At 55.6% G+C, this 26,003-nt stretch overlaps 1 protein-coding gene across 1 annotated transcript; it reads right to left on the bottom strand.

Annotated features, from left to right (window-relative positions):
• On the bottom strand, positions 1 to 26,003 carry STX2 (syntaxin 2). The gene is made up of 7 exons (XM_048513854.1): positions 25,858 to 26,003; positions 17,002 to 17,119; positions 8,490 to 8,563; positions 8,251 to 8,388; positions 5,074 to 5,184; positions 4,645 to 4,771; positions 1 to 2,031 (listed from the first exon to the last, which is right to left on the bottom strand). Exons 1-6 carry the CDS (start codon positions 25,885 to 25,887, stop codon positions 4,691 to 4,693), a joined length of 552 nt encoding a protein of 183 aa, XP_048369811.1. The 5' UTR covers positions 25,888 to 26,003; the 3' UTR covers positions 1 to 2,031; positions 4,645 to 4,690.

Below are 26,003 nucleotides of genomic sequence, written 5' to 3'. Positions count from 1 at the left end.
GAAATGTTATCTTTTTGTTTTATTATATATGCAACAAACATTTAAGAATATACACTGTAAATATGTAAAAGGTCACACTATGAGTGGTGAGAAAGGTTACCTGTAACACAAAATATATCTGCAAGTTTATTCTTGTTGAAAAACACAGAAATAAATATTTCAAGGCCATGTATTTTTTAAGGCACCTGTTGTAAGTTCATTTCACTTCTGGAATAAATATCTACATATCTACATTAATATATTTGAAACAACTGGAAATCAAAACACAGCTATCAACATTTTACACAGTAATAACACAAACACAGTTTTTTGTAAAAAAAAAAAAAAGCTAATCAGCAACAAGTGTGTTTTGGTTACTTCTGAAATGCACAGAAGTTGCTAACAGCTGCACAACTTTTAACCCAACCCAGAGAAAGCAGGCGTCTGAAGGTTCCTTATTTTCACCAGAACTGACTTTGGGTCGAGTCCTTTGCGAACACTTCATTCATGCCAGGGAAATTCACAAGGCAAATCCCTCCCAACAAATTCAGTGTTTCATTTTTAGGACGAACGCCTGTCCCTCCCCTGCTCCCTCTCCTTCATTAAAGACCAAGTGGAAATTTAAAGAAAGAAAACCTTGATTTTTGTTGCAGTTCCTTCACGGAAAGGAAATCGGGGCTCGCTACACTGCAGCCAACGTTGTAACGCCGATCCAATCGACGGGGCCGCGTTTCGTCACCGATTAGAAGTACTCAAAAATCAAACCAAGCTTTGAAATGCTCTTAGCTTTGCTTCATAGTCGTATTTTTACTGGAAGCATTTTTCTCAGTTATTAGCCATTGTGAGGAAGGGCCCCCAAATTGAATGCGAGCAGAGGTCCCAATGAAACAAAAAGGACTTGTGGGGGGGGGGGGGGGTTGGCAAGGAAGCGAACAATAGTATCTGAAGAACTGCACCTACGAAAGCGTATTCGTTAACTTTGATGCTGGAGGGTGTTTAGTACCTGCAAGAGGATGAGTGAAAAAGCTTCACCTTCCGCAAAACAGAATGGGGAAGTCTGTGGGAGCTCCAGGATCCAAAGGGAATGCGGAGCTCCGGATCAGAGTGCCAGGGAGCACCTTCTGTTACTCTCCAGAAAACTGGAGCCCTCAGCGAGATCTATGACAAGTTTGGAAGTGGGGAAAAAGCTGATAGAAAACACAAAATGCGGGGGGGATGAATAGTAAACTTCACGGTGGAGGAAATCCTCTTAAAAAAAACATGTTTTGTGACAAGCAAAGGAATGTTAAGACAAACCTTACTCACAGTTTTGGCTGGTCACTACTGAGAAAAAGGAACTCGCTTCTAGGTAGCTGCCGAAAAGACTAGGAAACGCCTCACAAATTAAGACACACGCTGACTTGTGATAGATATTATGCCCATTTTTAAGGTTACATTTTAAGACAGTTTTTTTTTTTAAGCTGGAAAGAAAATAGATTTCACTTATCGCCCCTGGTTACATTTACCTGAAAGCCAAAGACTCGTTGATTGCAAAAGAACACGCCTGTAATGTCTGACTGCAATCCTATGCCGGTTAGAAGTTCTTTAAGAGAACGTGGCTGCTTCAGTTTTAAATTAAGACTCTCTGCTATGTTAATAAGACGAATTAATTAATGGAGAATGAAGGCAAAGGCTCAGTACTCGGGGACAATTCATTCCACTTGGGTAACACTGTCCTATCAAAAATAATCAGAAGGCATCTTCAAAATAGTGCAGAAAGGAAATCTGAATAGCTTTCAAGGCCACAAGATGCTATTCTCTAGAAGGGACCTCTCCCATCAATTTGGGACTGCTGACTAAATAATAGCTGAATGTCAATCTGGATCCCTAAAAAGAGGCATCGGACTACAGTGAATCTATACTCTAATAGGCTGGCTTGGTTTCTCACACGAGGATCTTAGGACGCTTCGCCGCGTTCCTGGAATGTGTTGCTTGCTACAAGAAGGTCGACGCTAGGACAATCCCAAGGATTATGAGCAATAAAGTTACACAAATGAGTATGATCATCAATTTCTGCAAAAAAAAAAGGGGGGGGGGAACCCAACGTTAGTTTGGCTGCAACAGAACGTTAAAAAATACAGAAGATGCAAAAGACGAACATTCACGCCCCAAGCCACATCTATTTGAGAGTAAGCAGTTTCACTGGAAATTGCGTCTGGCCACAACCAGATTCAAGCAATACTCAATTACAGGACTGAACTGAGGACTCGGTTCAGAAGTCAGGGTTTAATAACTTTTTGTTTGTAAGTATGGGAGTGCCTTGAACGCGGGGCATCTCCATCTCTAACAATTTCAATAAAGTGGTTGATTATTTTTTATTTTATTTTATTATTTATATTTATATACCGCCCTCCCCAAAGGCTCAGGGCAGTGTCCATCAACACTAAAAACAATTTTAAACATCAAATACATAATTCCATACAAATGAATATATATAAAATACTTAACTACAGATGGCTGTACTTTGGCGCTTATAAAATACTCAAACAACCCTCCTTCCCCCTTTATATACCTACGGGAGGCCATATGTTCTTTTGGCGGAGTTGACATCATCCCAGTTTTGAGCCAAACGCCTGGCGGAACAGGTCCGCTTTACAAGGGCCCTTCTGTTTCATGGAAACTCTGTAAGTCCCAAGAGGGCTCCCTGATCTCACCCGGAAGCCTGTTCCTTATTCACAGGTAGTGAGGCCAGAGAGCCAGAAAAGCCCTGGCTCCTTTGTAGAGCTTTGCCATAGCTGGATCGCCTTTGGGGCCAGGGGATCACCAGTAGGTCTCCGGGCCCCGATGAGCCGAGAGGGGCCTAGGGAAGGGCGGTATAGGGAGTAGAGACGGTCCTCGAGGATAAGCAGGGCTGGCAAGGGGCCGCGAAAGTCGGCTTTGAAGCTGTCAATACCAAAACCTTTAAACATGACCCCGTACTCGATTGGCAGCCAGTGCAGTTGGTATAGGACCGGCGTAATCCGGTCCCTCGCTGTTGCCCCAGAGAGGAGCCTGGCTGCTGCATTTTGTACGAGTTTCAATTTCCGGATCATGGCTAAAGGTAAGCCCGCGCAGAGCGAGTTACAGTAGTCTAATCTAGAGGTGACCGTGGCATGGATCACCGTGGCCAGATCGGAAAGGGAGAGATAAGGGGCCAGTTGCTGTGCCTGCCGGGCATATCAAACTGGGATCTGAAGTTGGCTTATTAACAGCCCAATCCAGACGGGGGGAGGGGAATGCGGCGGTCAATGCTGCTGCTGCTGCTTCTTCTATCAGCTTCCCCAGCGGCAGAGGTAGGAGGAAAACCACAAAATTTTCCTGTTCCCGGGAAATCCCCGAAGGGAAAGGAACTTGTGCCGGGAAAATCACAGTGGGAGTTTGGGGCTGGCTGTGGTGGCATCCAAGGACGGAATGCTCAATGGAAGCCTCTTGCAATGGGCTCTGCCCACGGGGCCCCACTGGAATACACCCTCCCCTGTCAGCACGCCATTCTGCATCAGGCGGGTGCCCCTTTTGCCGGTGGAGTGGACACCCTCGTCCGAACAAGCCCGCCCTGCATCCATTGGAGGATTTGCTCCCCCCACTCTGGATTGGGCTCTCAGTCTTAAATATGGTATCTGTTGTGTGTTTGGTTCCTTTTGTTCTCCCCTCTTCCTCCACTCTTACTTCCGAAACTGAAAATCAGAGTGAATGGCAATAAAAAACAAACACAGTTTCACTTGATGTCTGTGCCAAACATGACAGCTCTTTTAATTCAACTGGAGTTTTAATCTGTTGATACAGAGGCATGCAGTGTTTTAGATTACACAGAAGTGCTTTTGGCAGACAAAGAAACGTGGGTCATTATTCCTGACTCATACTACCTGGGGTGCCCGGGGCTTAACTGTATAACAAAAGTAATAAAGATCCCCGCTTTGAGGAGCTTACAATCTGGATTTTGGTGTGTATATGTTTGTTTGGTGGGGGGTGGGAAATGATGCAGGAAAGGAAATGGAGCAAGGAACTGCAACTATTCCACCCCACCTGGGATGATTTTAGGAATAGTGGGGTGACAATGAGAACTAATGTGGGGGAACCAAAGACTTTGCAACAAGACGCTGGTTTTGGAGGAAAGATCAGAAGCTATACCACATACTTCTTGGCTATGACAGGGCGAGGGATCTCACAAAAGCATTCTTTTTTGTCCTATCAAACAAACAGCTTTAACATAAACAGCTTATTCCACACAATGTACAGGACGAAAGAGGATTATTGGCTGTAGCGCTGATCCAAATGTTCTCTACAAACCACCTTTCTCTATATCTTCAGGAAGAATCCTGTTGCTGTTGCTAAAGCTGGTGCATTTCTACACCAACGCAAGTTAGTACAGCGGAAAAGCTCTGGTCTAGCAATTAGAGCTTGTCCTAGCCACAGTGCGTTTAGGAGACTCGAGGATATTCGGCAGTCAGCCACTAGGGGGCTCAGCCCAGACTGTATCCACAAAGCCATTCGGGGCTCATGCAGATGTTGAAGGGAACACTCTGGCTTAGCAGACAAATTGGACCACGGACTCATGTTAAACGGCAGGCGGATGCAAATTAGCACAGAAGGCAACTTAACCGGGCTAAGCCGTTTGCCAGAAAGGCAAGTTAGTTGATTAGTACTTACTGCCTCGATAGCAGAGTGAGATACGGGCTGGCGCATCCGAGCGTCGCTAAGATCCGACCGACAAGCCAATTATTAGAGCAATTACGGCCACCACAACCAGCGCAACAACCAGAATTATCCACTTTTTCTGCCAAAGGAAAGCAAAAGTTTGTCATCTCCGTTTCGGAAAAAGTGATGTCGAAATGACGCTTGGGAAGGCCAGTATCCCATTTGAAATCCAAGAGGTGTGAACTTGAATCCCCACTCAGACATAAAGATTACTGGCAGTCATAGCAGGATCCTTTGAAGATGCCAGCCTCAGATGCAGGCAAAACATCAGGAGAAAATGCTACTGGAACACGGCCATACACCCAGAAAACCCACAACACCCTAGTGATGCTGGCCGTGAAAGCCTTCGACAATACACTGAACAAGAAACCCCATTCTTACCCTGCGAGCTTTGCTTTGATATTTGACGGCTTTCTTGGTCTCCTCTTTTGCATGTTCGACGTAATCGGCCGCGTTCAGCACATTTTTCTCAATGCTGTTGACCATTTCCCCCTTCGCATTAAACCGTGGAAACAGAAAACAAGAGTTTCACCGTGAAAGACAATTTTCCAGCGTTGGCTGAATAAGCCGAGGTGGGAAGAAATGTCCTCAAGCAGATTTAGAACAAGGGTTATGTGCAACAGATGTACAGCTGGGAATTGTGACAGTGGCATTCACATTTTGAAGAAAAATAGCCTTTTCTTCCTTTTTTTTTATGTTTTGCAAGGGTCACAACAGTGAAAGCAGGCGGAGTGGGTGGGTGGCTGGCTGGGTGGGAAATAATGGAAACAGAAAGCGTGGCTGCAAAAATGAGAAATGCTTTTGACGCTTTTGAGTAGGAACTGGCATTCTAAATCGGGACGAGCATGAAATGTTGAGCGCGGCACCATCCGCCTTCCCCGTCTTTATACCTTCCTACAACCCTCACTGCAAAATCTGCTCACGAGCCCTTCTCTTAGAACACTTGCTGCGGCCACAACCTTGTGGAATAGTGGCCCGCTGCAGGTTCAAAACGGTGGAGGACCTGCAAGAGGCTTTGGCTAGCTGCAGGCGCCGTACTTCTGGCTGATGACAACGGTGTCCCCGTTTTATGGTTTCTAATTTTGGCTCTTGTAATTTGTGAAATTGATTTGTTGATACATTAGATGCGCCACTCTGGGCTCCCTTCTAGAGGTAGGGCCCCCAAAAATAAAGTCTAATTGGTGCGTGTGTGTAAAGTGCGGTCAAGTCACAGATGACTTATGACAACCCCAGTAAGGGATTTGCAAGGCAAGCAATTAATCAGAATTAATCAACAGGGAGACAGTGTGGAATAATGGTTAAGGTGCTGGATGGGAATTTGGGAAATGAGGTTTGGATCATCACTCTGCCAAGAAAGCTGCACAGGATCCCCCCTTGAAAGCTTCTGGTTAGGATGCCAGTATGCAAGCATATAATAGGTCTGATGAACCAACTCATGGAACGAGGCATGGGAAACACAGGGAATTTATTAGAGAAGCGTTACCTGGATAGTTCTGTCCGTCAGCAGACATTATCAGCAGCAATAAACAGGAAAGGGTTAAAGGTGCTCACGTCACGTTCAACTTCTGCATTCAGTAAAAAGCCCCACAGAAGGGGTGCGAAACCCACCCGATATGGTAAGTTAAACAGGAAATCAAAATGCTATGCAGAAAGGAGCTTGTGTTTAAACTTTCAGTCCCCAAAATGGCTGCGCTGATCCTAAGAAAGCAATTCATGCTTACTTACCTGATGTGACTGCTTATAGGATGTCAAGTCCAAGGAATGTTAAGAACATAAGAACAAGCCAGCTGGATCAGACCAGAGTCCATCTAGTCCAGCTCTCTGCTACTTGCAGTGGCCCACCAGGTGCCTTTGGGAGCTCACAGGCAGGATGTGAAAGCAATGGCCTTCTGCGGCTGTTGCTCCCGAGCACCTGGTCTGCTAAGGCATTTGCAACCTCAGATCAAGGAGGATCAAGATTGGTAGCCATAAATCGACTTCTCCATAAAATGTTAACTGCAATCTAATTTGGGACATCAAGGGGTGTCAAATCTTACTCGAATATTTGTTGGGCGTGGCCCACATATTTTCCCACATGAAGCAGTTGCCCAAAGCATTGCATTTTGAAAACATTCTTTTTAGGAAATTGTGTTTGGTTCCTCTGTTCTGTGGGATTCTTTTCTATTGCCTATACACCCAGTTCAGACTTAGTTACAAACCATGGTTTGATGCTACCTGAATGTCCTTGAGGGTTCCCACTCCCATGCCCTTGGATTCCTACTCGTTCCCGTTCATTGGGAAAACCAGATTGATGCTACAAGTAAATGAGGCAAACATGCTTAACAGAAACCACAATTTACCTAGAAAATCGAACCACAATCAAACTACGGTTTGCCGCTCTGATTTCCAGGCCAACCATGGTTTGCACAAGCCACAGCTCACCCAGTTCACTCATAGGAGCTATCTTTGCACTGTCAACAAACCACCAGAGAGAAGAAATTGAACAGTATGAAAGGAGAAAAGAGGAAGAGAAGGGGTGCCTCAGCTCACAATGGATTCACGTAGCATCAAACCAAGGTTTGGCATTATGTATGTATTGAGTCACAGAATGAATGCAGCAGAGAGTTCCTTTACCATGTTTCGGAATGGTGAACCGCACTGGCCATTTCCATCCTTCAACCTTTATTGGATGCGAACTCATGGAAAGCTTTGCAAATACTGCTTACGTTTGTCATTGGCTGCCTTCGCAGATCAATGCCCCATCAGATATATTGAGTTGTGGCCTTCAGCTCTAACTTTGAAGAAGTCAGCTGGACAACACAGCTCCACTTGTGGTCCTGGGAAGGTGGCACAGTGAGGGAGCAGCCCAAAAGACTCCAGCTATCCTCTCACCATCACAACTCAGCTACAAAGAAGACGCAGCTTCATATTTGTTCCCAGCGGCCGAATGGAGTGGTGGGAGACTAGCATAGTTTGAAAAAGCTATAGCAGGCCTTGCCCCTGGGGGCTGTTTTATGCCGGTACGCCTCTGCCCTGAGACAGCAGAAAACAAGCTTACTCCTCTTGATTACATAGTATTCCTTCAGTTGATGAACATAAGTTACACGCCCCCCCCTTTAATCCTTTCACTTTCCTCTGTAGATTGAACACATCCCCAGCTCCCTCTCTTTTCGTAGGGCATGGATTCGAAGAAAGACAGGGAGCTGGGGATGTTTAGTCTGGAAATGGGAAGGTTAAGGGGGGGGACATGATAGCTATGTTTAAATATTTGAAGGATGTCATGTCGAAGAGGGAGAAAGCTTGTTTTCCGCTGCTCCAGAGACTGGGACCAGAAGTAATGGGTTCAAGGTGCAGGAAAAGAGATCCCACCTAAACATCAGAAAGAACTTTCTGACTGTCAGGGGTAGGTTGTTCGAAATTTCCTTTCATTTCAGTGGAGTCCTCAGACATGACGAAGAAGATGCCTTGAGCATCCTCAGCCAAGGTGAAAGTACTCAATCCAACAACGCTCTGTGAAAATTCAAACATGCTAATGAAATATTTGATGGCCAGCAATGAACTCAATTTGGTTTGACCCACCTGGACTTCAACGAGCATCGCCATGTCCATAAACATCTCATGCAGCTCCTGGATGCTGGATTCCAATTTGATGATGTCTTTGTGACGTGATTCAATTTCATCCAGAGCTTCTCTGGTAATTTTGGTGTCCAGGATAATCTTTGGGGTTTAAGAAGCAAATCAGCAGACTGACAACATTGTTTATGAGAAAGAGAGAGGCAGGCATAAGCAGGACAGCAAAGGAGACTCGAAATACGTACGTCGGAAGTGAAAATGGAAAGGTTGCCGCTCTCCAGCATCTCTTCCAGTTCATCGTCAGTGGTAGACTTTCCAGCTAGTAAGAAATCATACAACCATCCATAAGAACATATGAAAGAGCCTGCTGGATCAGACCAGAGTACGTCTAGTCCAGCCCTCTGCTACTCGCAGTGGCCCACCAGATGCCTTTGGGAGCTCACATGCAGCATGTGAAAGCAATGGCCTTCTGCTGCTGCTGCTCCTAAGCACCTGGTCTGGATCCATTATCATGCATCTAATAACAGCTGCTCTGCTAGAAATCTGAAAGTAACAATTAATACAGAATTACCGTGTTTTCCCGAAAATAAGACAGGGTCTTATATTAATTTTTGCACCAAAAGATGCATTAGGGCTTATTTTTGGGGAAGGGCTTATTTTAAGGGAAATACGGTACCTTCACAATTAATTAAGGCGGGCTCTCGGCAGCCCCCATTGCTTCCCCGTCACGTGTGATGCAAGCTGCATCCTCATTGGCAAGGAGCACCCTGCTGGATCACACCATCCTGATCTGTGACTACCGGTAGGGCTTATTTTTGGAGTAGGACTTATATTTCAAACATCCTCCAAAAATCCTGAAAAATCATGATAGGGCTTATTTTTGGAGAAACACGGTATCTGCCTTTCACCATTAACAAGCAACAGTGAGAGACAGACAAATACCCTTCTCTCCCCATTCCATGGCCCCATTCCAAATCAGGGTTCTTTTCGATTGCAATCAAGAGCTGGAAATGTGGCATCTCGTAACAAGTTTCTCATAATGGTGACTGGGTAGCTTTTAGAAATGGGGTTTCAAGTAAAACAACTGTTTTAAGAACACTCAGGAAAAGTGTCAATATCACTGGGAAACACCAGTGCAGAAATACTGACAACACTCCTAAACACGTTTCTATACATTTCCTATACCACTAGATGACTTCCAGGATGACAGAATTGTAACAATGGTGAACACCAAGATTTGGCAAGCAGCTTCAAGATATGGATTTTCCCTGGAACAGCTGTCCTATTTAAAGAAACCCTTGCCAAAGAGGCTCATCTGACCAGCGTGGTGTAGTGGTTAAGAGCAGGTGGATTCCAATCTGGAGAACCGGGTTTGATTCCCCACTTCTCCACCTGAGTGGCAGAGGCTTATCTGGTGAATCAGATGAGTTTCCACACTCCTAATTCCTGCTGGGGGACTTGGGGCTAATCACAGTTCTTCAGAACTCTCACAGCCCCACCTGCCTCACAAGGTGTCTGTTTTGGGGAGAGGAGGGGAAAGGAGCTTGTAAGCCACCTTGAGTCTCCTTACAGGAGAGAAAGGAGTGGTATGAATCCAAAACTCTCCTTCTTTTCTTCTCATTTAAAATCAGAAAGTTCTGTCTTATGCTACACCAGGGGTAGGGAACCTGCGGCTCTCCAGATGTTCAGGAACTACAATTCCCATCAGCCTCTGTCAGCATGGCCAATTGGCCATGCTGACAGAGGCTGATGTGGGGTGGGGGGGGGGGGGGGTGGGGGGGGGGGGGGGTGGGGGGGGGGGGGGGTGGGGGGGGGGGGGGGTGGGGGGGGGGGGGGGTGGGGGGGGGGGGGGGTGGGGGGGGGGGGGGGTGGGGGGGGGGGGGGGTGGGGGGGGGGGGGGGTGGGGGGGGGGGGGGGTGGGGGGGGGGGGGGGTGGGGGGGGGGGGGGGTGGGGGGGGGGGGGGGTGGGGGGGGGGGGGGGTGGGGGGGGGGGGGGGTGGGGGGGGGGGGGGGTGGGGGGGGGGGGGGGTGGGGGGGGGGGGGGGTGGGGGGGGGGGGGGGTGGGGGGGGGGGGGGGTGGGGGGGGGGGGGGGTGGGGGGGGGGGGGGGTGGGGGGGGGGGGGGGTGGGGGGGGGGGGGGGTGGGGGGGGGGGGGGGTGGGGGGGGGGGGGGGTGGGGGGGGGGGGGGGTGGGGGGGGGGGGGGGTGGGGGGGGGGGGGGGTGGGGGGGGGGGGGGGTGGGGGGGGGGGGGGGTGGGGGGGGGGGGGGGTGGGGGGGGGGGGGGGTGGGGGGGGGGGGGGGTGGGGGGGGGGGGGGGTGGGGGGGGGGGGGGGTGGGGGGGGGGGGGGGTGGGGGGGGGGGGGGGTGGGGGGGGGGGGGGGTGGGGGGGGGGGGGGGTGGGGGGGGGGGGGGGTGGGGGGGGGGGGGGGTGGGGGGGGGGGGGGGTGGGGGGGGGGGGGGGTGGGGGGGGGGGGGGGTGGGGGGGGGGGGGGGTGGGGGGGGGGGGGGGTGGGGGGGGGGGGGGGTGGGGGGGGGGGGGGGTGGGGGGGGGGGGGGGTGGGGGGGGGGGGGGGTGGGGGGGGGGGGGGGTGGGGGGGGGGGGGGGTGGGGGGGGGGGGGGGTGGGGGGGGGGGGGGGTGGGGGGGGGGGGGGGTGGGGGGGGGGGGGGGTGGGGGGGGGGGGGGGTGGGGGGGGGGGGGGGTGGGGGGGGGGGGGGGTGGGGGGGGGGGGGGGTGGGGGGGGGGGGGGGTGGGGGGGGGGGGGGGTGGGGGGGGGGGGGGGTGGGGGGGGGGGGGGGTGGGGGGGGGGGGGGGTGGGGGGGGGGGGGGGTGGGGGGGGGGGGGGGTGGGGGGGGGGGGGGGTGGGGGGGGGGGGGGGTGGGGGGGGGGGGGGGTGGGGGGGGGGGGGGGTGGGGGGGGGGGGGGGTGGGGGGGGGGGGGGGTGGGGGGGGGGGGGGGTGGGGGGGGGGGGGGGTGGGGGGGGGGGGGGGTGGGGGGGGGGGGGGGTGGGGGGGGGGGGGGGTGGGGGGGGGGGGGGGTGGGGGGGGGGGGGGGTGGGGGGGGGGGGGGGTGGGGGGGGGGGGGGGTGGGGGGGGGGGGGGGTGGGGGGGGGGGGGGGTGGGGGGGGGGGGGGGTGGGGGGGGGGGGGGGTGGGGGGGGGGGGGGGTGGGGGGGGGGGGGGGTGGGGGGGGGGGGGGGTGGGGGGGGGGGGGGGTGGGGGGGGGGGGGGGTGGGGGGGGGGGGGGGTGGGGGGGGGGGGGGGTGGGGGGGGGGGGGGGTGGGGGGGGGGGGGGGTGGGGGGGGGGGGGGGTGGGGGGGGGGGGGGGTGGGGGGGGGGGGGGGTGGGGGGGGGGGGGGGTGGGGGGGGGGGGGGGTGGGGGGGGGGGGGGGTGGGGGGGGGGGGGGGTGGGGGGGGGGGGGGGTGGGGGGGGGGGGGGGTGGGGGGGGGGGGGGGTGGGGGGGGGGGGGGGTGGGGGGGGGGGGGGGTGGGGGGGGGGGGGGGTGGGGGGGGGGGGGGGTGGGGGGGGGGGGGGGTGGGGGGGGGGGGGGGTGGGGGGGGGGGGGGGTGGGGGGGGGGGGGGGTGGGGGGGGGGGGGGGTGGGGGGGGGGGGGGGTGGGGGGGGGGGGGGGTGGGGGGGGGGGGGGGTGGGGGGGGGGGGGGGTGGGGGGGGGGGGGGGTGGGGGGGGGGGGGGGTGGGGGGGGGGGGGGGTGGGGGGGGGGGGGGGTGGGGGGGGGGGGGGGTGGGGGGGGGGGGGGGTGGGGGGGGGGGGGGGTGGGGGGGGGGGGGGGTGGGGGGGGGGGGGGGTGGGGGGGGGGGGGGGTGGGGGGGGGGGGGGGTGGGGGGGGGGGGGGGTGGGGGGGGGGGGGGGTGGGGGGGGGGGGGGGTGGGGGGGGGGGGGGGTGGGGGGGGGGGGGGGTGGGGGGGGGGGGGGGTGGGGGGGGGGGGGGGTGGGGGGGGGGGGGGGTGGGGGGGGGGGGGGGTGGGGGGGGGGGGGGGTGGGGGGGGGGGGGGGTGGGGGGGGGGGGGGGTGGGGGGGGGGGGGGGTGGGGGGGGGGGGGGGTGGGGGGGGGGGGGGGTGGGGGGGGGGGGGGGTGGGGGGGGGGGGGGGTGGGGGGGGGGGGGGGTGGGGGGGGGGGGGGGTGGGGGGGGGGGGGGGTGGGGGGGGGGGGGGGTGGGGGGGGGGGGGGGTGGGGGGGGGGGGGGGTGGGGGGGGGGGGGGGTGGGGGGGGGGGGGGGTGGGGGGGGGGGGGGGTGGGGGGGGGGGGGGGTGGGGGGGGGGGGGGGTGGGGGGGGGGGGGGGTGGGGGGGGGGGGGGGTGGGGGGGGGGGGGGGTGGGGGGGGGGGGGGGTGGGGGGGGGGGGGGGTGGGGGGGGGGGGGGGTGGGGGGGGGGGGGGGTGGGGGGGGGGGGGGGTGGGGGGGGGGGGGGGTGGGGGGGGGGGGGGGTGGGGGGGGGGGGGGGTGGGGGGGGGGGGGGGTGGGGGGGGGGGGGGGTGGGGGGGGGGGGGGGTGGGGGGGGGGGGGGGTGGGGGGGGGGGGGGGTGGGGGGGGGGGGGGGTGGGGGGGGGGGGGGGTGGGGGGGGGGGGGGGTGGGGGGGGGGGGGGGTGGGGGGGGGGGGGGGTGGGGGGGGGGGGGGGTGGGGGGGGGGGGGGGTGGGGGGGGGGGGGGGTGGGGGGGGGGGGGGGTGGGGGGGGGGGGGGGTGGGGGGGGGGGGGGGTGGGGGGGGGGGGGGGTGGGGGGGGGGGGGGGTGGGGGGGGGGGGGGGTGGGGGGGGGGGGGGGTGGGGGGGGGGGGGGGTGGGGGGGGGGGGGGGTGGGGGGGGGGGGGGGTGGGGGGGGGGGGGGGTGGGGGGGGGGGGGGGTGGGGGGGGGGGGGGGTGGGGGGGGGGGGGGGTGGGGGGGGGGGGGGGTGGGGGGGGGGGGGGGTGGGGGGGGGGGGGGGTGGGGGGGGGGGGGGGTGGGGGGGGGGGGGGGTGGGGGGGGGGGGGGGTGGGGGGGGGGGGGGGTGGGGGGGGGGGGGGGTGGGGGGGGGGGGGGGTGGGGGGGGGGGGGGGTGGGGGGGGGGGGGGGTGGGGGGGGGGGGGGGTGGGGGGGGGGGGGGGTGGGGGGGGGGGGGGGTGGGGGGGGGGGGGGGTGGGGGGGGGGGGGGGTGGGGGGGGGGGGGGGTGGGGGGGGGGGGGGGTGGGGGGGGGGGGGGGTGGGGGGGGGGGGGGGTGGGGGGGGGGGGGGGTGGGGGGGGGGGGGGGTGGGGGGGGGGGGGGGTGGGGGGGGGGGGGGGTGGGGGGGGGGGGGGGTGGGGGGGGGGGGGGGTGGGGGGGGGGGGGGGTGGGGGGGGGGGGGGGTGGGGGGGGGGGGGGGTGGGGGGGGGGGGGGGTGGGGGGGGGGGGGGGTGGGGGGGGGGGGGGGTGGGGGGGGGGGGGGGTGGGGGGGGGGGGGGGTGGGGGGGGGGGGGGGTGGGGGGGGGGGGGGGTGGGGGGGGGGGGGGGTGGGGGGGGGGGGGGGTGGGGGGGGGGGGGGGTGGGGGGGGGGGGGGGTGGGGGGGGGGGGGGGTGGGGGGGGGGGGGGGTGGGGGGGGGGGGGGGTGGGGGGGGGGGGGGGTGGGGGGGGGGGGGGGTGGGGGGGGGGGGGGGTGGGGGGGGGGGGGGGTGGGGGGGGGGGGGGGTGGGGGGGGGGGGGGGTGGGGGGGGGGGGGGGTGGGGGGGGGGGGGGGTGGGGGGGGGGGGGGGTGGGGGGGGGGGGGGGTGGGGGGGGGGGGGGGTGGGGGGGGGGGGGGGTGGGGGGGGGGGGGGGTGGGGGGGGGGGGGGGTGGGGGGGGGGGGGGGTGGGGGGGGGGGGGGGTGGGGGGGGGGGGGGGTGGGGGGGGGGGGGGGTGGGGGGGGGGGGGGGTGGGGGGGGGGGGGGGTGGGGGGGGGGGGGGGTGGGGGGGGGGGGGGGTGGGGGGGGGGGGGGGTGGGGGGGGGGGGGGGTGGGGGGGGGGGGGGGTGGGGGGGGGGGGGGGTGGGGGGGGGGGGGGGTGGGGGGGGGGGGGGGTGGGGGGGGGGGGGGGTGGGGGGGGGGGGGGGTGGGGGGGGGGGGGGGTGGGGGGGGGGGGGGGTGGGGGGGGGGGGGGGTGGGGGGGGGGGGGGGTGGGGGGGGGGGGGGGTGGGGGGGGGGGGGGGTGGGGGGGGGGGGGGGTGGGGGGGGGGGGGGGTGGGGGGGGGGGGGGGTGGGGGGGGGGGGGGGTGGGGGGGGGGGGGGGTGGGGGGGGGGGGGGGTGGGGGGGGGGGGGGGTGGGGGGGGGGGGGGGTGGGGGGGGGGGGGGGTGGGGGGGGGGGGGGGTGGGGGGGGGGGGGGGTGGGGGGGGGGGGGGGTGGGGGGGGGGGGGGGTGGGGGGGGGGGGGGGTGGGGGGGGGGGGGGGTGGGGGGGGGGGGGGGTGGGGGGGGGGGGGGGTGGGGGGGGGGGGGAGTGGGGGGGGAGGGGGGGGGGGGGGGGGGGGGGGGGGGGGGGGGGGGGGTGTTTTGGGGGGGGGGGGGGGTGGGGGGGGGGGGGGTTGGGGGGGGGGGGGAGTGGGGGGGCGGGGGGGTTGGGGGGAGGGGGGGTGGGGGGGGGGGTGGTGGTGGGTGGGGGGTGTGGGGGGGGGGGGGGGGGGGGGGGGGGGGGGGTGGGGGGGGGGGGGGGGGGGGGGGGGGGGGGGTGGGGGGGGGGGGGGGGGGGGGGGGGGGGGGGGGGGGGGGGGGGGGGGTGGGGGGGGGGAGTGGGGGGGGGGGGGGGGGGTGGGTGGCGAACCTTTGGCACTCCAAATGTTATGGACTACAATTCCCATCAGCCCCCTGCCAGCATGCTGATGGGAATTGTGGTCCATAACATCTGGAGTTCCAAAGTTTCGCCACCACGGTGAATAGTGTGTGGACTAAAGTGGGATTCTCAACCTTCCCAATGCCGCAACCCTTTAATACAGTTCCTCATGTTGTGGTGACCCCCAACCCTAACATTTATCCATTTTACAGATGGAGAACACTGATGCAGAGAGTCTTAGGCGACCCCTGTGAAAGGGTCGTTCGACCCCCAAAGGGGTCCCGACCCCCAGGTTGAGAACCACTGGACCAAAGTATAAGAGCCTCAATTTAAGCACATTAGCTTCTTGCAGGGGTCTGCAACCTGCGGCTCTCCAGATGTTCATGGACTACAAATCCCATCAGTCTCTGCTAGCATAGCAAAGACACTTGCTTGTCCTAAATGTTGTGGGTAAGGGGATGATCTCCTCCCTTTTGGGTGATTAATTGGTTGGCCATGCTGGCAGGGGCTGATGGGAATTGTAGTCCATAACATCTGGAGTGCCAAAGGTTCGCCACCACTGTTATAGGCCGAGCAAACCAATATCTGGGATGAGATATCAATATCTGGTTTTGGACTCTCCACTCCCTGGCTATGCACCTGAAACCTCCTTATACTGACTCAAACAAGAGGGATCTCTCAGGCAGCTCAGTTCTGCTCAGCGGTAGGGACCCTCTGTGCAGTGGTGGGGAACAATTAGAAGAAGAGTTTGGATTTATACCCCACCTTTCTTTCCTGTAATGAGACTCAAAGTGGCTTATAAGCTCCTTTCCAGGGTTGGCCCTGGTTAGAACTTGGATGGGAGACCACCAATGTAGTCCAGAGTTACTATGTAGAAGTAGGCAATGGCAAACCACCCGTTTGTTGCCTGGAAAAGAAGAAGAGTTTGGACTTATAGCCCACCTTCCTTTCCTGTAAGGAGACTCAAGGTGGCTTACAAGCTCCTTTCCCTTCCTCTTCCCACAACAGACACCTTGGGAGGTAGGTGGGGCTGAGGGAGTTCCGAAGAACTGTGACTAGCCCAAGATCACCCAGCAGGAATGTAGGAGTGCAGAAGCAAATTTGGTTAACCAGGTAAGCCTCTGCCACTCAGGTGGAGGAGTGGGGAATCAAACCCAGTTCTCCAGATTAGGTGGATTAGGTGAAACCACTACTCCACGCTGGCTCTTGCCTACTACCTACCAGTTAAGAGGATGGAACCGGATCTAGGAAACCCAGGTTCGAATCCCCTCTCTGCCATGAAAATCTGCTGGGTGACCTTGGGCCGGTCCCACACCCTCAGCCTCCCCCTTGGCAAGTATTTGGATGGGAGACCTCGAAGGAACGCCAGTGTCATGACACGGAAGCAGGCAACGGAGAACCGCCTCTGAGCACCTCTTCCCTTGAAAACCTTGCAGGGTTGCCATAAGTCAGCTATGACTTGGCAACAAAACATGAGCCATGGGGATTAAAGGAAACCTGTGCGTTCAGAGGCAATAAACGCCGGAGTCCCAGAGCCAGAAGGCAACGTCAGAGAAAGGCCACGGCCTCTGTGACCCATTGTCGGCTTTCCAGAGTAACCGGCTGGCCACTGTATGAAACAGGATGCTAGACAAGATTGACCACTGGACTGATGCTGCAGGGCTCTTCTACGGAGGAGGAGGAGGAGGAGGAGGAGGAGGAAGAGGAGAGTTTGGATTTATATCCCCCCTTTCTCTCCTGCAAGGAGACTCAAGGTGGCTTACAAGCTCCTTCCCCTTCCTCTCCCCACAACAGACACCTAGTGTGGTAGATGGGAGCTTAGAGAGTTCTGAAAGAACTGTGACTAGCCCAAGGTTGCCCAGCAGGAATGTAGGAGTGCAGAAACACATCTGATTCACTAGATAAGCCTCTGCCACTCAGGTGGAGGTGTGGAGAATCAAACCCCGTCCTCCAGATTAGAATCCACCTGCTCTTAACCACTACACCACGCTGGCTCCCTTAGGCTGCCTTTGGAAGATATTTGTACCTGTTGGAAGAAGTCCTCCATGTAATGATCATTTTCGACGACAACAGAAGCTTCCCCGTCTTCATTGTGCGTGCACTAGAAAAATCAGGGAGAAAAACGTCACGTAACTTGAAGGTGTTCCATTTGAAAAGTCTAATGTGTTTGGGCCTTAACTTGAAGGGTGCAATGTGTAAGCAAAGAATAGACTTAAGCACAGGACAGTCCATAGCTGTGATCCGTTCCTTCTGCTAGCAACTTGTTCTGTTTACTAGAGCTGAATTTTCAAAATTCAGTTGTTGATGTACTCAGCCAAGCTTCGAATTAGTGACTAAATTCAACACATTTCTTCCCTTTCCGTCAGAATAAACTTTTGGCTCTCCCCCAACCTCCCCATCATGACTCACTGGAAAGACGTAATAACCAAGCTTTCAGTTCATTAATAGACACAGGGGAACACACACACACGCATCAAGAACTTTCCTACACAATCTTAGGAGACCAGCCCTTAGGAAACGGTTAATTGGGGAAACACTTCCCAGTTCTGTAGTTAAAGGTTCAGCATTCGTACTGAACGGGTATTCTGATTTTACTTCTTTTTGCTTCGTAAGGCGAAGAGTGGTTTTTTGAAATATTAATCGGAAAAGAACCCTGTCGTGTTACAATCGCTTTGCAGAACTGATTGCCTGTCTTCAAGGTCTTATTAGGACACCAAAAAGCACAGGATGAAAATATAATAAATAATAAATCCACCTGTAAGCAAGACTCGGGAGGCAAGAAAATGAATTGAAAACACAAATCAAAACACAAATGAATTGAAAACACAAACCAGAGCAAATCATATTTTTAACAAAATAATTAATTTAATTGTTTTCACAGACTTTTTAGGCAGTGGTCTAGGAAGAGGAGGAGTAGGAGTTTGGACTTATATTCCCCCTTTCTCTCCTGCAAGGAGACTCAAAGGGGCTTACAATCTCCTTTCCCCCCCGCAACAAACACCGTGTGAGGTGGGTAGGGCTGAGAGAGCCCCAAAGAACTGTGACTAGCCCAAGGTCACCCAGCTGCTATGTGTTGGAGTGCACAAGCTAATCTGGTTCCCCAGATAAGCTTCCACAGCTCAAGTGGCAGAGCGGGGAATCAAACCCAGTTCTCCAGATTACAGTGCACCTGATCTTAAGAACATAAGAACAAGCCAGCTGGATCAGACCAGAGTCCATCTAGTCCAGCTCTCTGCTACTCGCAGTGGCCCACCAGGTGCCTTTGGGAGCTCACATGCAGGATGTGAAAGCAATGGCCTTCTGCAGCTGTTGCTCCCAAGCACCTGGTCTGTTAAGGCATTTGCAATCTCAGATCAAGGAGGATCAAGATTGGTAGCCATAGATCGACTTCTCCTCCATCAATCTGTCCAATCCCTCTTTAAAGCTATCCAGGTTAGTGGCCATCACCACCTCCTGTGGCTGCATATTCCAAACGCCAATCACACGTTGCGTGAAGAAGTGTTTCCTTTTATTAGTCCTAATTCTTCCCCCCCAGCATTTACCACTACAACACACTGGCTCCCAGAAGAAAGTACAAAATGAAGTACTTATTTGAAGAGCGAGGATGTGTCAAGAACTACAACACAAACAGCCAATAGCCACTCATTATATACAAGGCCCATGCTATCAATTACACTATAGTTGACAAACACAGGTTAGGACGATGAAGACTGAAAGAGACATCTAACGCTCATTTGGCAAAAAGGAACCAGGAGTTCAGTAAAACAAACAAAGAACCCAAGTAGAATAATATAAATTAATTTATTAATAGCCCACCTTATCAAATTGAGGGGAGAGGGAGGAGATGGGTACAAATTTGGAGCCTGTGTTATCCTTAGGCAAAAAAATATACTTCCTGCTAATGTTTCAATGTTAGGAGATTTTATAAAACAATGGAGACTTTAAAAAAAAAAGACTTAATGCTCCTTAGCAGCACAATCTTAAACATTTCCTGCACCGGCAAACAAAGCAGTCAAGATACACAGGGCGTAAAGAGTTATGCTAAACTGTGTCACGTGGGTGGATTCCACACAATAGAAATATAACGTCCTGCAGACGGTTTTAAAGGATCCGTTTCGGCATTCTGTGTTCCCACGCCGCAGGAAAACACGAGCGTCGCCAACCGAAACAGATCCTTTTGCCCGCCTGCTGCACGGAGCTCTTGCCAGTTTCAGGGTTGTGCCTGCCATTTTGCGCGCTGCTGCAGAGATTCTCCTGCCTCTGCCATTTGGTGAGGGTTTCCCGTGGAGGTTTCCTCTGCTTGCAGCTCATCCACGAATGACTGCACTGTAAAAAGTAGATGAATTAAGTCTGTTTTGCCCAGCGATCCTGGGCACTTGTCGTTTTCCCTTTTTGTTTTGTTTCGAGGGGGATGTCTGAGGGGTTTCCAGCGTCACAAAAATCTGCATACTGCAGTTTCTCTAATCGTGTTATCTGGACTCTAATTCTCTAATCTACGCTGCTCTCCTCACCTCCACGTTAACCTCGCAACAACCCCATCAGGTAGGCTAAGATGAGAGTATGAGACTGGCCCAAGGTGAGCTTCTCTGGTCGAGTGGGGATTCGACGCTGGGTCTCCCAGCTTCTAGCCACTACACCGCACCGGTTGTGCACTTTAAAGCTCTCTAGAATTCTATTCCAAAGCTATAATTTTACAGACATCTCTTCATGCATTTTGCCTTCACAGAGCATCTCAGCTACTGCGAAGACTCCTCTTTATCTCACATCCCCTCCTTTGGAAGAAAACACAGCATTTTTTTTCCACATGACAAAACAGTTGCTGCTAAAAACACACACACACACACACACACACACACTTAAACCCTCCCTTCCTCTCTAGTGTCTTGGTGTCTTCAGGAAGAGATAAGAACAAAAGGAAGGCGATATACATTATTTTGCTTACACATATCCTCCCCCTCTGCAGTTGTTAAAAGTAAAAAAAATGCAGAAAAATTGATTCTATTGTTTGCACAGAAAAAAACAAACATAAACACACGTAAATATGTGAAATAAAAAACCCACTTTGAACAGTCATTCTAACGCGACAGATTCAAAGAAGAGAGAGCAATTCACGTTTGTGGGGGCCAAACTGGATGTGCGCTGGAACTTGCACACTCGCATCAGTTAAAAAAACCAAAAACTTTTTTCAGGTGTTTAAGACCCGAGTTGGGGCTGCAAAGCACGTCAGAAATAAGGGCCACGGAAAGGGTCTGTTGTGACATCCGCGCGGGAAGACGCAGCTCGAGCGAGTCGCTGTCTTCTTCCTGCGGCTACCGGTCAGAGAGAGCTCAGTTCTCAATGACATTGTCAGAGTTTTCCTCGGAGGTTTTGGTGGAATTTCTGCCTCACCTCCTTATGTTCTTTGTTTCTCCACCAGCAAGGAAGGGCAATAAGCTACTTGATCCCCAGCCTGTGGGTACGCGGTCCTCCTGGTTTGAGGGAGAGGTGAAAAAGTCAACCACAAGAGCAGAGCCAGGTCAAAAAGGCCACAGAAGCCATGAAAGGCCTGCATGCTGCCCTCATAATGGTCAGGTCTCTTTTTAGGTGCAGAAAGGCATCTTGTATTTAAAAGCTGACTAAATCCACGGTACGCCCACCTTGTCGAGAGCCAGCCTGGTGCAGTGGTTAAGGGCAGGTGGATTCTAATCTGGACAACTGGGTTTGATTCCCCACTCCTCCGCCTGCGCGGCGGAGGCTTATCTGGTGAACCAGATGTGTTTCTGCACTCCTACATTCCTGCTGGGTGACCTTGGTCCAGTCACAGTTCTCTCAGACCTCTCTCAGCCCCACCTACCTCACAAGGTGTCTGTTGTGGAGAAAGGAAGGGAAAGGAGCTTGTAAGCCACCTGGAGTCTCATTACAGGAGGAAAAGGTGGGGTATAAATCCAAACTCTTCTTCTTTAAAAGCAGTTCACTCTTTTAAAAAAACCCAAATATTTCACAGGAGATTTTTCTCTACTCCCTAAAATTGCCCATTTTTCCATCAAAAAATGAGGAGGAAAACCTCAGGGAAAAACTCCCAGAATTTCCCCTGGTTTTCTTTTTTGGCCTTTCACATCCCTAGTTCCAACTGAGAACTCCCCATGTGCGCCTGGTACATTGCTCAGTGGCTTAGTTCTCCAAAGAGAAAAAGCGCCAGATAACCTGTACTGGGACGGCACTGCTTCAGACTAGAAATCTCCCAACCCACAGCTGGCAAACTAGACAGAGGAGGTGTTCAAGATAACACGGTGTCATGGGCTGGCTGCCAAGGAAGCTAAGGAGGCAGGTTCTGGCGAGGGGGGTGGAAACATACATGGTATGAAAGAGCTCAGACGCAGATACGTAGGCTGCACTTTGGTTGAGAGTGAAGACCTCAGCACCTAAACTAATATCTCTGTGCTGAATGACTGCCCTGGTAGGTGCTTGTCAAAGAAAGTTAGGGAGGAATTGCAAGAACTTCTTTACTGGCTGCAGCCTTCCACCTCGCTGAACTTCCAAGGACAGCGACACACAGGGAAGCCCTCAGCAAGAAAACCTTAACATGCAAGAAATTCTTGCAATTCTCAGTAATCTTACAAGCATCTCCACAAAATAAGCCATAATTATTCTCCTCATGGGACTGCCATATATTGCCTCGCTTAGTGGGCTGATAGCCGAGATAAGACCAGAGGAGAATCAGTCTTGTTCCCTCCGTTACTGCATTCAGGTATGGTCGCCCCAGGGCTCACTTGACCGGGTTTTCCTTTAGAATGTCCAGTGGCCATTCGCTCTCAAAATAATTGTCCTGGATTTTGAGTTTGCAGATTTCCCTTTCCAAAGTATAAAGGAGCTGTAGATCCAGAGACAGCTTGCAAAGTGATACACAGTATTCTGCCTAGTTCAGTGGTGGCAAACTTATGGCACTCCAGATGTTCATGAACTACAATTCCCATCAGCCCCTGCCAGCATGGCCAATTGGCAGGGACTGATAGGAATTGTAGTCCATGAACATCTGGAGTGCCATAGGTTCGCCACCACAGGCCTAGCTGCTTAGTGAATCATGCCCATCAGAGTCCACCTGGTGAAGAAAATCCCTCATTTTGGCTGCGGATGAGGACTAATGGGTTAAATAAGAGAAGATGACATCAGGATAAGATCCAGCCAAGCCTGTGACCTACTGGTTTCCCTTTACAGGCTATCCTGGCCAGATGGCGGCCCTTCCTGACCTCCACTTCCTGTTTTCATTCCTGTATTTCCATGCCATCCTAGAACCTACCATAGAGGCCCAAACTCAGTGCAGTTTGGACGCTACCATACGAATTGTTCTTAAATTTCTTTCATGCGAAGACAACCCCATGAATACGGTCCGTGGCAAATGCACACTTGCAGTCTGATCAGAAACCCATGCCCATCCATCCATTTACGCCGATCCAGCCTGTTCATCGCCTCCAGTTGTGTGCTCAACAGGCTCAACGTGAAATTTAGTGTGACCACAAACCTCAGATAAGGAATGCTTGCTCACTGATATCTGCCTCGTGTTATTAGTACCCTCATTCCACCCCGCTGTAAAGATCACAGATAAGTTTGTTGTCCTTTTCTCACCACACCCAAAGAGTAATTAGATGTCTCTCTGTGGCCTGGAAGTTTCTCGCAAAACCCAACAGTTTCAATGGACGACAGTTATCTGACTAATTTCAGCAGTTCCTTCCTAGTCCATTGGGCTAGTCACAGCTTCTCGGAGCTCTCTCAGCCCCACCTACCTCACAGGGTGTTTGTTGTGAGGGGGGAAGGGCAAGGAGATTGTCAGCCCCTTTGAGTCTCCTACAGGAGAGAAAGGGGGGATATAAATCCAAACTCTTCTTCTTCTTCTTCAATTCTCGGGCTATGCACCCCATCCAGACTTAACTCAAAAAGCATCAAGTGCAGCCAAGGTATGTCTTTTTGACTCGTGTTACCACTACTGTGTCACTGCCCCACCAGCTTTCACCCAACATACCTCCTCCTTGCTTAGGTAGAGCTCCCCATTTTGATCCAGGTATCACACTCCATCAAAGAAACCATTCTATTTTCCACCGTAATCATAATGAAATACCATTAAGTTGCAACCAACCTATGGCGACTCCATGAAGTCCTCACCTCATGGGGTTTTCAAGGAAAGAGATATCAAGAGGTGGTTTGCCATGCACTTCCTCAGTAGAAACCCAAGTCGTAGAATGATAGAAGCATAGAGTTGGAAGAGATCCCAAGGGCCGTCAAGGGCAACCCCCACTAATGCAGGAACACACAATTAAAGCACTCCTGACAGATGGTCATCCAGCCTGTTTAAAAACCTCCAAAGAAGGAGACTCCACTATACTCCGAGGTAGCGCATTCCACTGTCGAACAGCCCTGACTGTCAGGAAGTTCCTCTTAATGTTTACAGGGAATCTCTTTTCCTTCCCCTTGAACCCATTACTCCCAGTCCTAGTCTCTGGAGCAGCAGAAAACAAGCTTGCACTCTCACCAACATGACATCCCTTCAAATATCTGAACATGGCTATCAGGTCACCTCTTAACCTTCTCTTCACCAAACTAAACATCCCCAGCTCCCTAAGTCTCTCCTTATAGGGCATGGCTTCCAGACCTTTTACCATTTAGGTTGCCCTCCTCTGGACCCGTTCCAGCTTGTCAATACCCTTCTTGAATTGCGGTGCCCAGAACTGTACACAATATCCCAGGTGAGGTCCAACCAATGCAGAATAGAGGTACAATTACATCCCTCGAACTTGACACTATACTCTTATTGATATAGCCCAAATTCTCATTGGCTTTCTTGGCCACTGCATCACACTGTCCTTGGTGGTGATCGCCCATTTAAGTATTGACCGTGGGCATCTCGGCTTAGCAGGTAAATTCTGCCAAACTCCTGGCAGTCTGGGCTATTTGGGTTGCTACATTTCCTCCTGTACATTTCAGTGTTATTAGCAATGTCTGGAGGGTTCAAAGCATCATAAATACAGTCTCAGCAATCCTCAGCAATCTTTGCTCAGGATTATTAACCATTTGGCCAGTTTTTGCCAAGGGCTGTCCTTGGCCACCTGTGGAACTCACGAGCAAGGTGACATTGGAATGAGAGACTTCTATGGCCTAATCCAGATGGGATGGGGGGGAGCTCCACAGTGGCTGGGGATAGCGGGGGGTGGGGGTGCAGGGCAGCACCACACTCCCTCCAGTGGAGCTCTGGGCAGCACAACAAGCAGAGGGTTAAAAAACCCCACTGCCACACAGAAAACCCCACCGAAAAACGTGACGTAGGCCATGTGTTTTTGTGGAGTAAATTACAAGCTTGCGGGGCATTCCTGGGCTGAAAACCCCGGGGGAAGCCTGCCACACTGTTTGCTTTCCTTGTCAAGTAGGTGCCACTTACAGAAGTGGAGTGGGCAAACATGTTGGTAAGGGACCATGCCACTCCCACAACCCATCCCGCCCCCCGCCCCCAAATCTGCCCTGGCCTGCTAGTTTCACAACTGAGTCATCATACCCTATTTTAAGCCACGGGTCAACTTGCCATATGCCCCCACCCCTTCATTTTGGCACAAATTCCAGCCCTTCACCCCCACAACTCCTTGTTCAACCACCTGTGTTTACACATTGCTTCTAAGCCCCGCCTCACCCTCTTTATACCACATCATCTTAATCTGTCACCTTACGCTCCTTTCTACAGACACCCTTTTGATCCTTTTGGACCCCCCATAAGATATTCAGTCACCAACCCCACAATCTGCAAGAAAGCTTTAACTCAGTAGTCTCCAAACTCTGCGATGAGAGGGAATATTAAATAATTAAAAGCTCTGGTGAGCCCAAAATACCCCCATAAGGGGCGACCTAGTATCTACTGTATCTCTACATGAGACATTAGCCTGGTTTTCAATCTGCCTTTACCGGGGCAGGCAATTCTGTCATATGGGAGGGAGGTCAAGCAAAGCTGAGGAAAAGTGAAACTTTTGGAGGTTTTGGAAGCAATGAGGCTTCTCCGATCTATGGCACAGTAAGCTGGGAGGGGATATGTGTGCAACCAAGAATCTGATCCTTTAAGATGTTGACAGATAGAACTAAATACACATGTCACTCTACTATGTAATAATGTTCCCTGCTAAATTTATTTTAAAATAATTTTACAAAGAAAGGGATGAATAGATGACCCAGCTAACAAGATCTGGGAACATCACACCATCCCCTCTCTCCAGAGAGGCTTGCTTTCCCTCTTCACAGACAAAACTGGACGTTATAAATAGTGTGTTCTGCCAATTACTTTTTAGATAATTTTAAAAGGAGGGAAGGAAGGAAGGAGGGTCCCGCATCACTAAAATGGCACTGAGTAGTGAACTGAACCGAACCCTGTAATGGCATTCAGATAACAACAATAATACATACTTTAAAAAAATACAAATTTATAAAAGAGCATTTAACAATATAGGGACCTGTATTTTTAAAAATCCTCCAAAATGAATAAAATTAATGCCCTGCAGTTACAATACAGAGGAACCTGGCAGTCGACTTCTCTTGAGCCACTGTCCAGAAGAGGGTTTTCGGAGTATTGTGAGCATTTCATGCGCGCAAATGCATGATTCCCACCCAGAGCCTAGTGGCCCTAATCTGCATGGGCATGAAGCGCCACATGGCTGCCCATGCACCCCCAGCGATGGATGGCACAGCTCCCCCAGGGCCAGCCCTCCCGCCGCATCCCCATCTTTGCACACAAACAACAATACGCCCTGGCTGGCAGCATCCCTCTGGGGCAGCAGCAGCAGCAGCAGCGGCGGCGCCCGCCCCCCTCCGCCCCCGGGGGTGTCCCCTCACCGCGGCTAGCTCGGCCAGGCGGTCCTTCATCCCAGCGGAGCGGAGGGCGGCCTCGCGTCCCGGCTCAGCCCCGGCGGGGCTCCTCTCGGGCCGGACCGGCAGCCGCTTCGCCCTCCCTCGGCGGCGATGCCGGGGCAACCACTGCC

Source organism: Sphaerodactylus townsendi, linkage group LG13, assembly GCF_021028975.2.
Source record: "Sphaerodactylus townsendi isolate TG3544 linkage group LG13, MPM_Stown_v2.3, whole genome shotgun sequence".
Taxonomy (NCBI): Eukaryota; Metazoa; Chordata; class Lepidosauria; order Squamata; family Sphaerodactylidae; genus Sphaerodactylus; species Sphaerodactylus townsendi.
The sequence above is the reverse complement of the archived record's forward strand: the minus strand, read 5'-3'. Positions and strand labels throughout refer to the sequence as shown.

What these genes read in the sequence shown, in the direction of transcription:
- STX2 (XM_048513854.1), bottom strand. Translation starts at nt 25,887, where the DNA reads ATGAAGGACCGCCTGGCCGAGCTAGCCGCG. An exon ending in TTTCCATTTTCACTTCCGAC is followed by an intron (nt 8,389 to 8,489) that starts GTACGTATTTCG and finishes TAAACCCCAAAG; the next exon opens with ATTATCCTGGACACCAAAAT. An exon ending in CGATGCTCGTTGAAGTCCAG is followed by an intron (nt 5,185 to 8,250) that starts GTGGGTCAAACC and finishes TTTAATGCGAAG; the next exon opens with GGGGAAATGGTCAACAGCAT.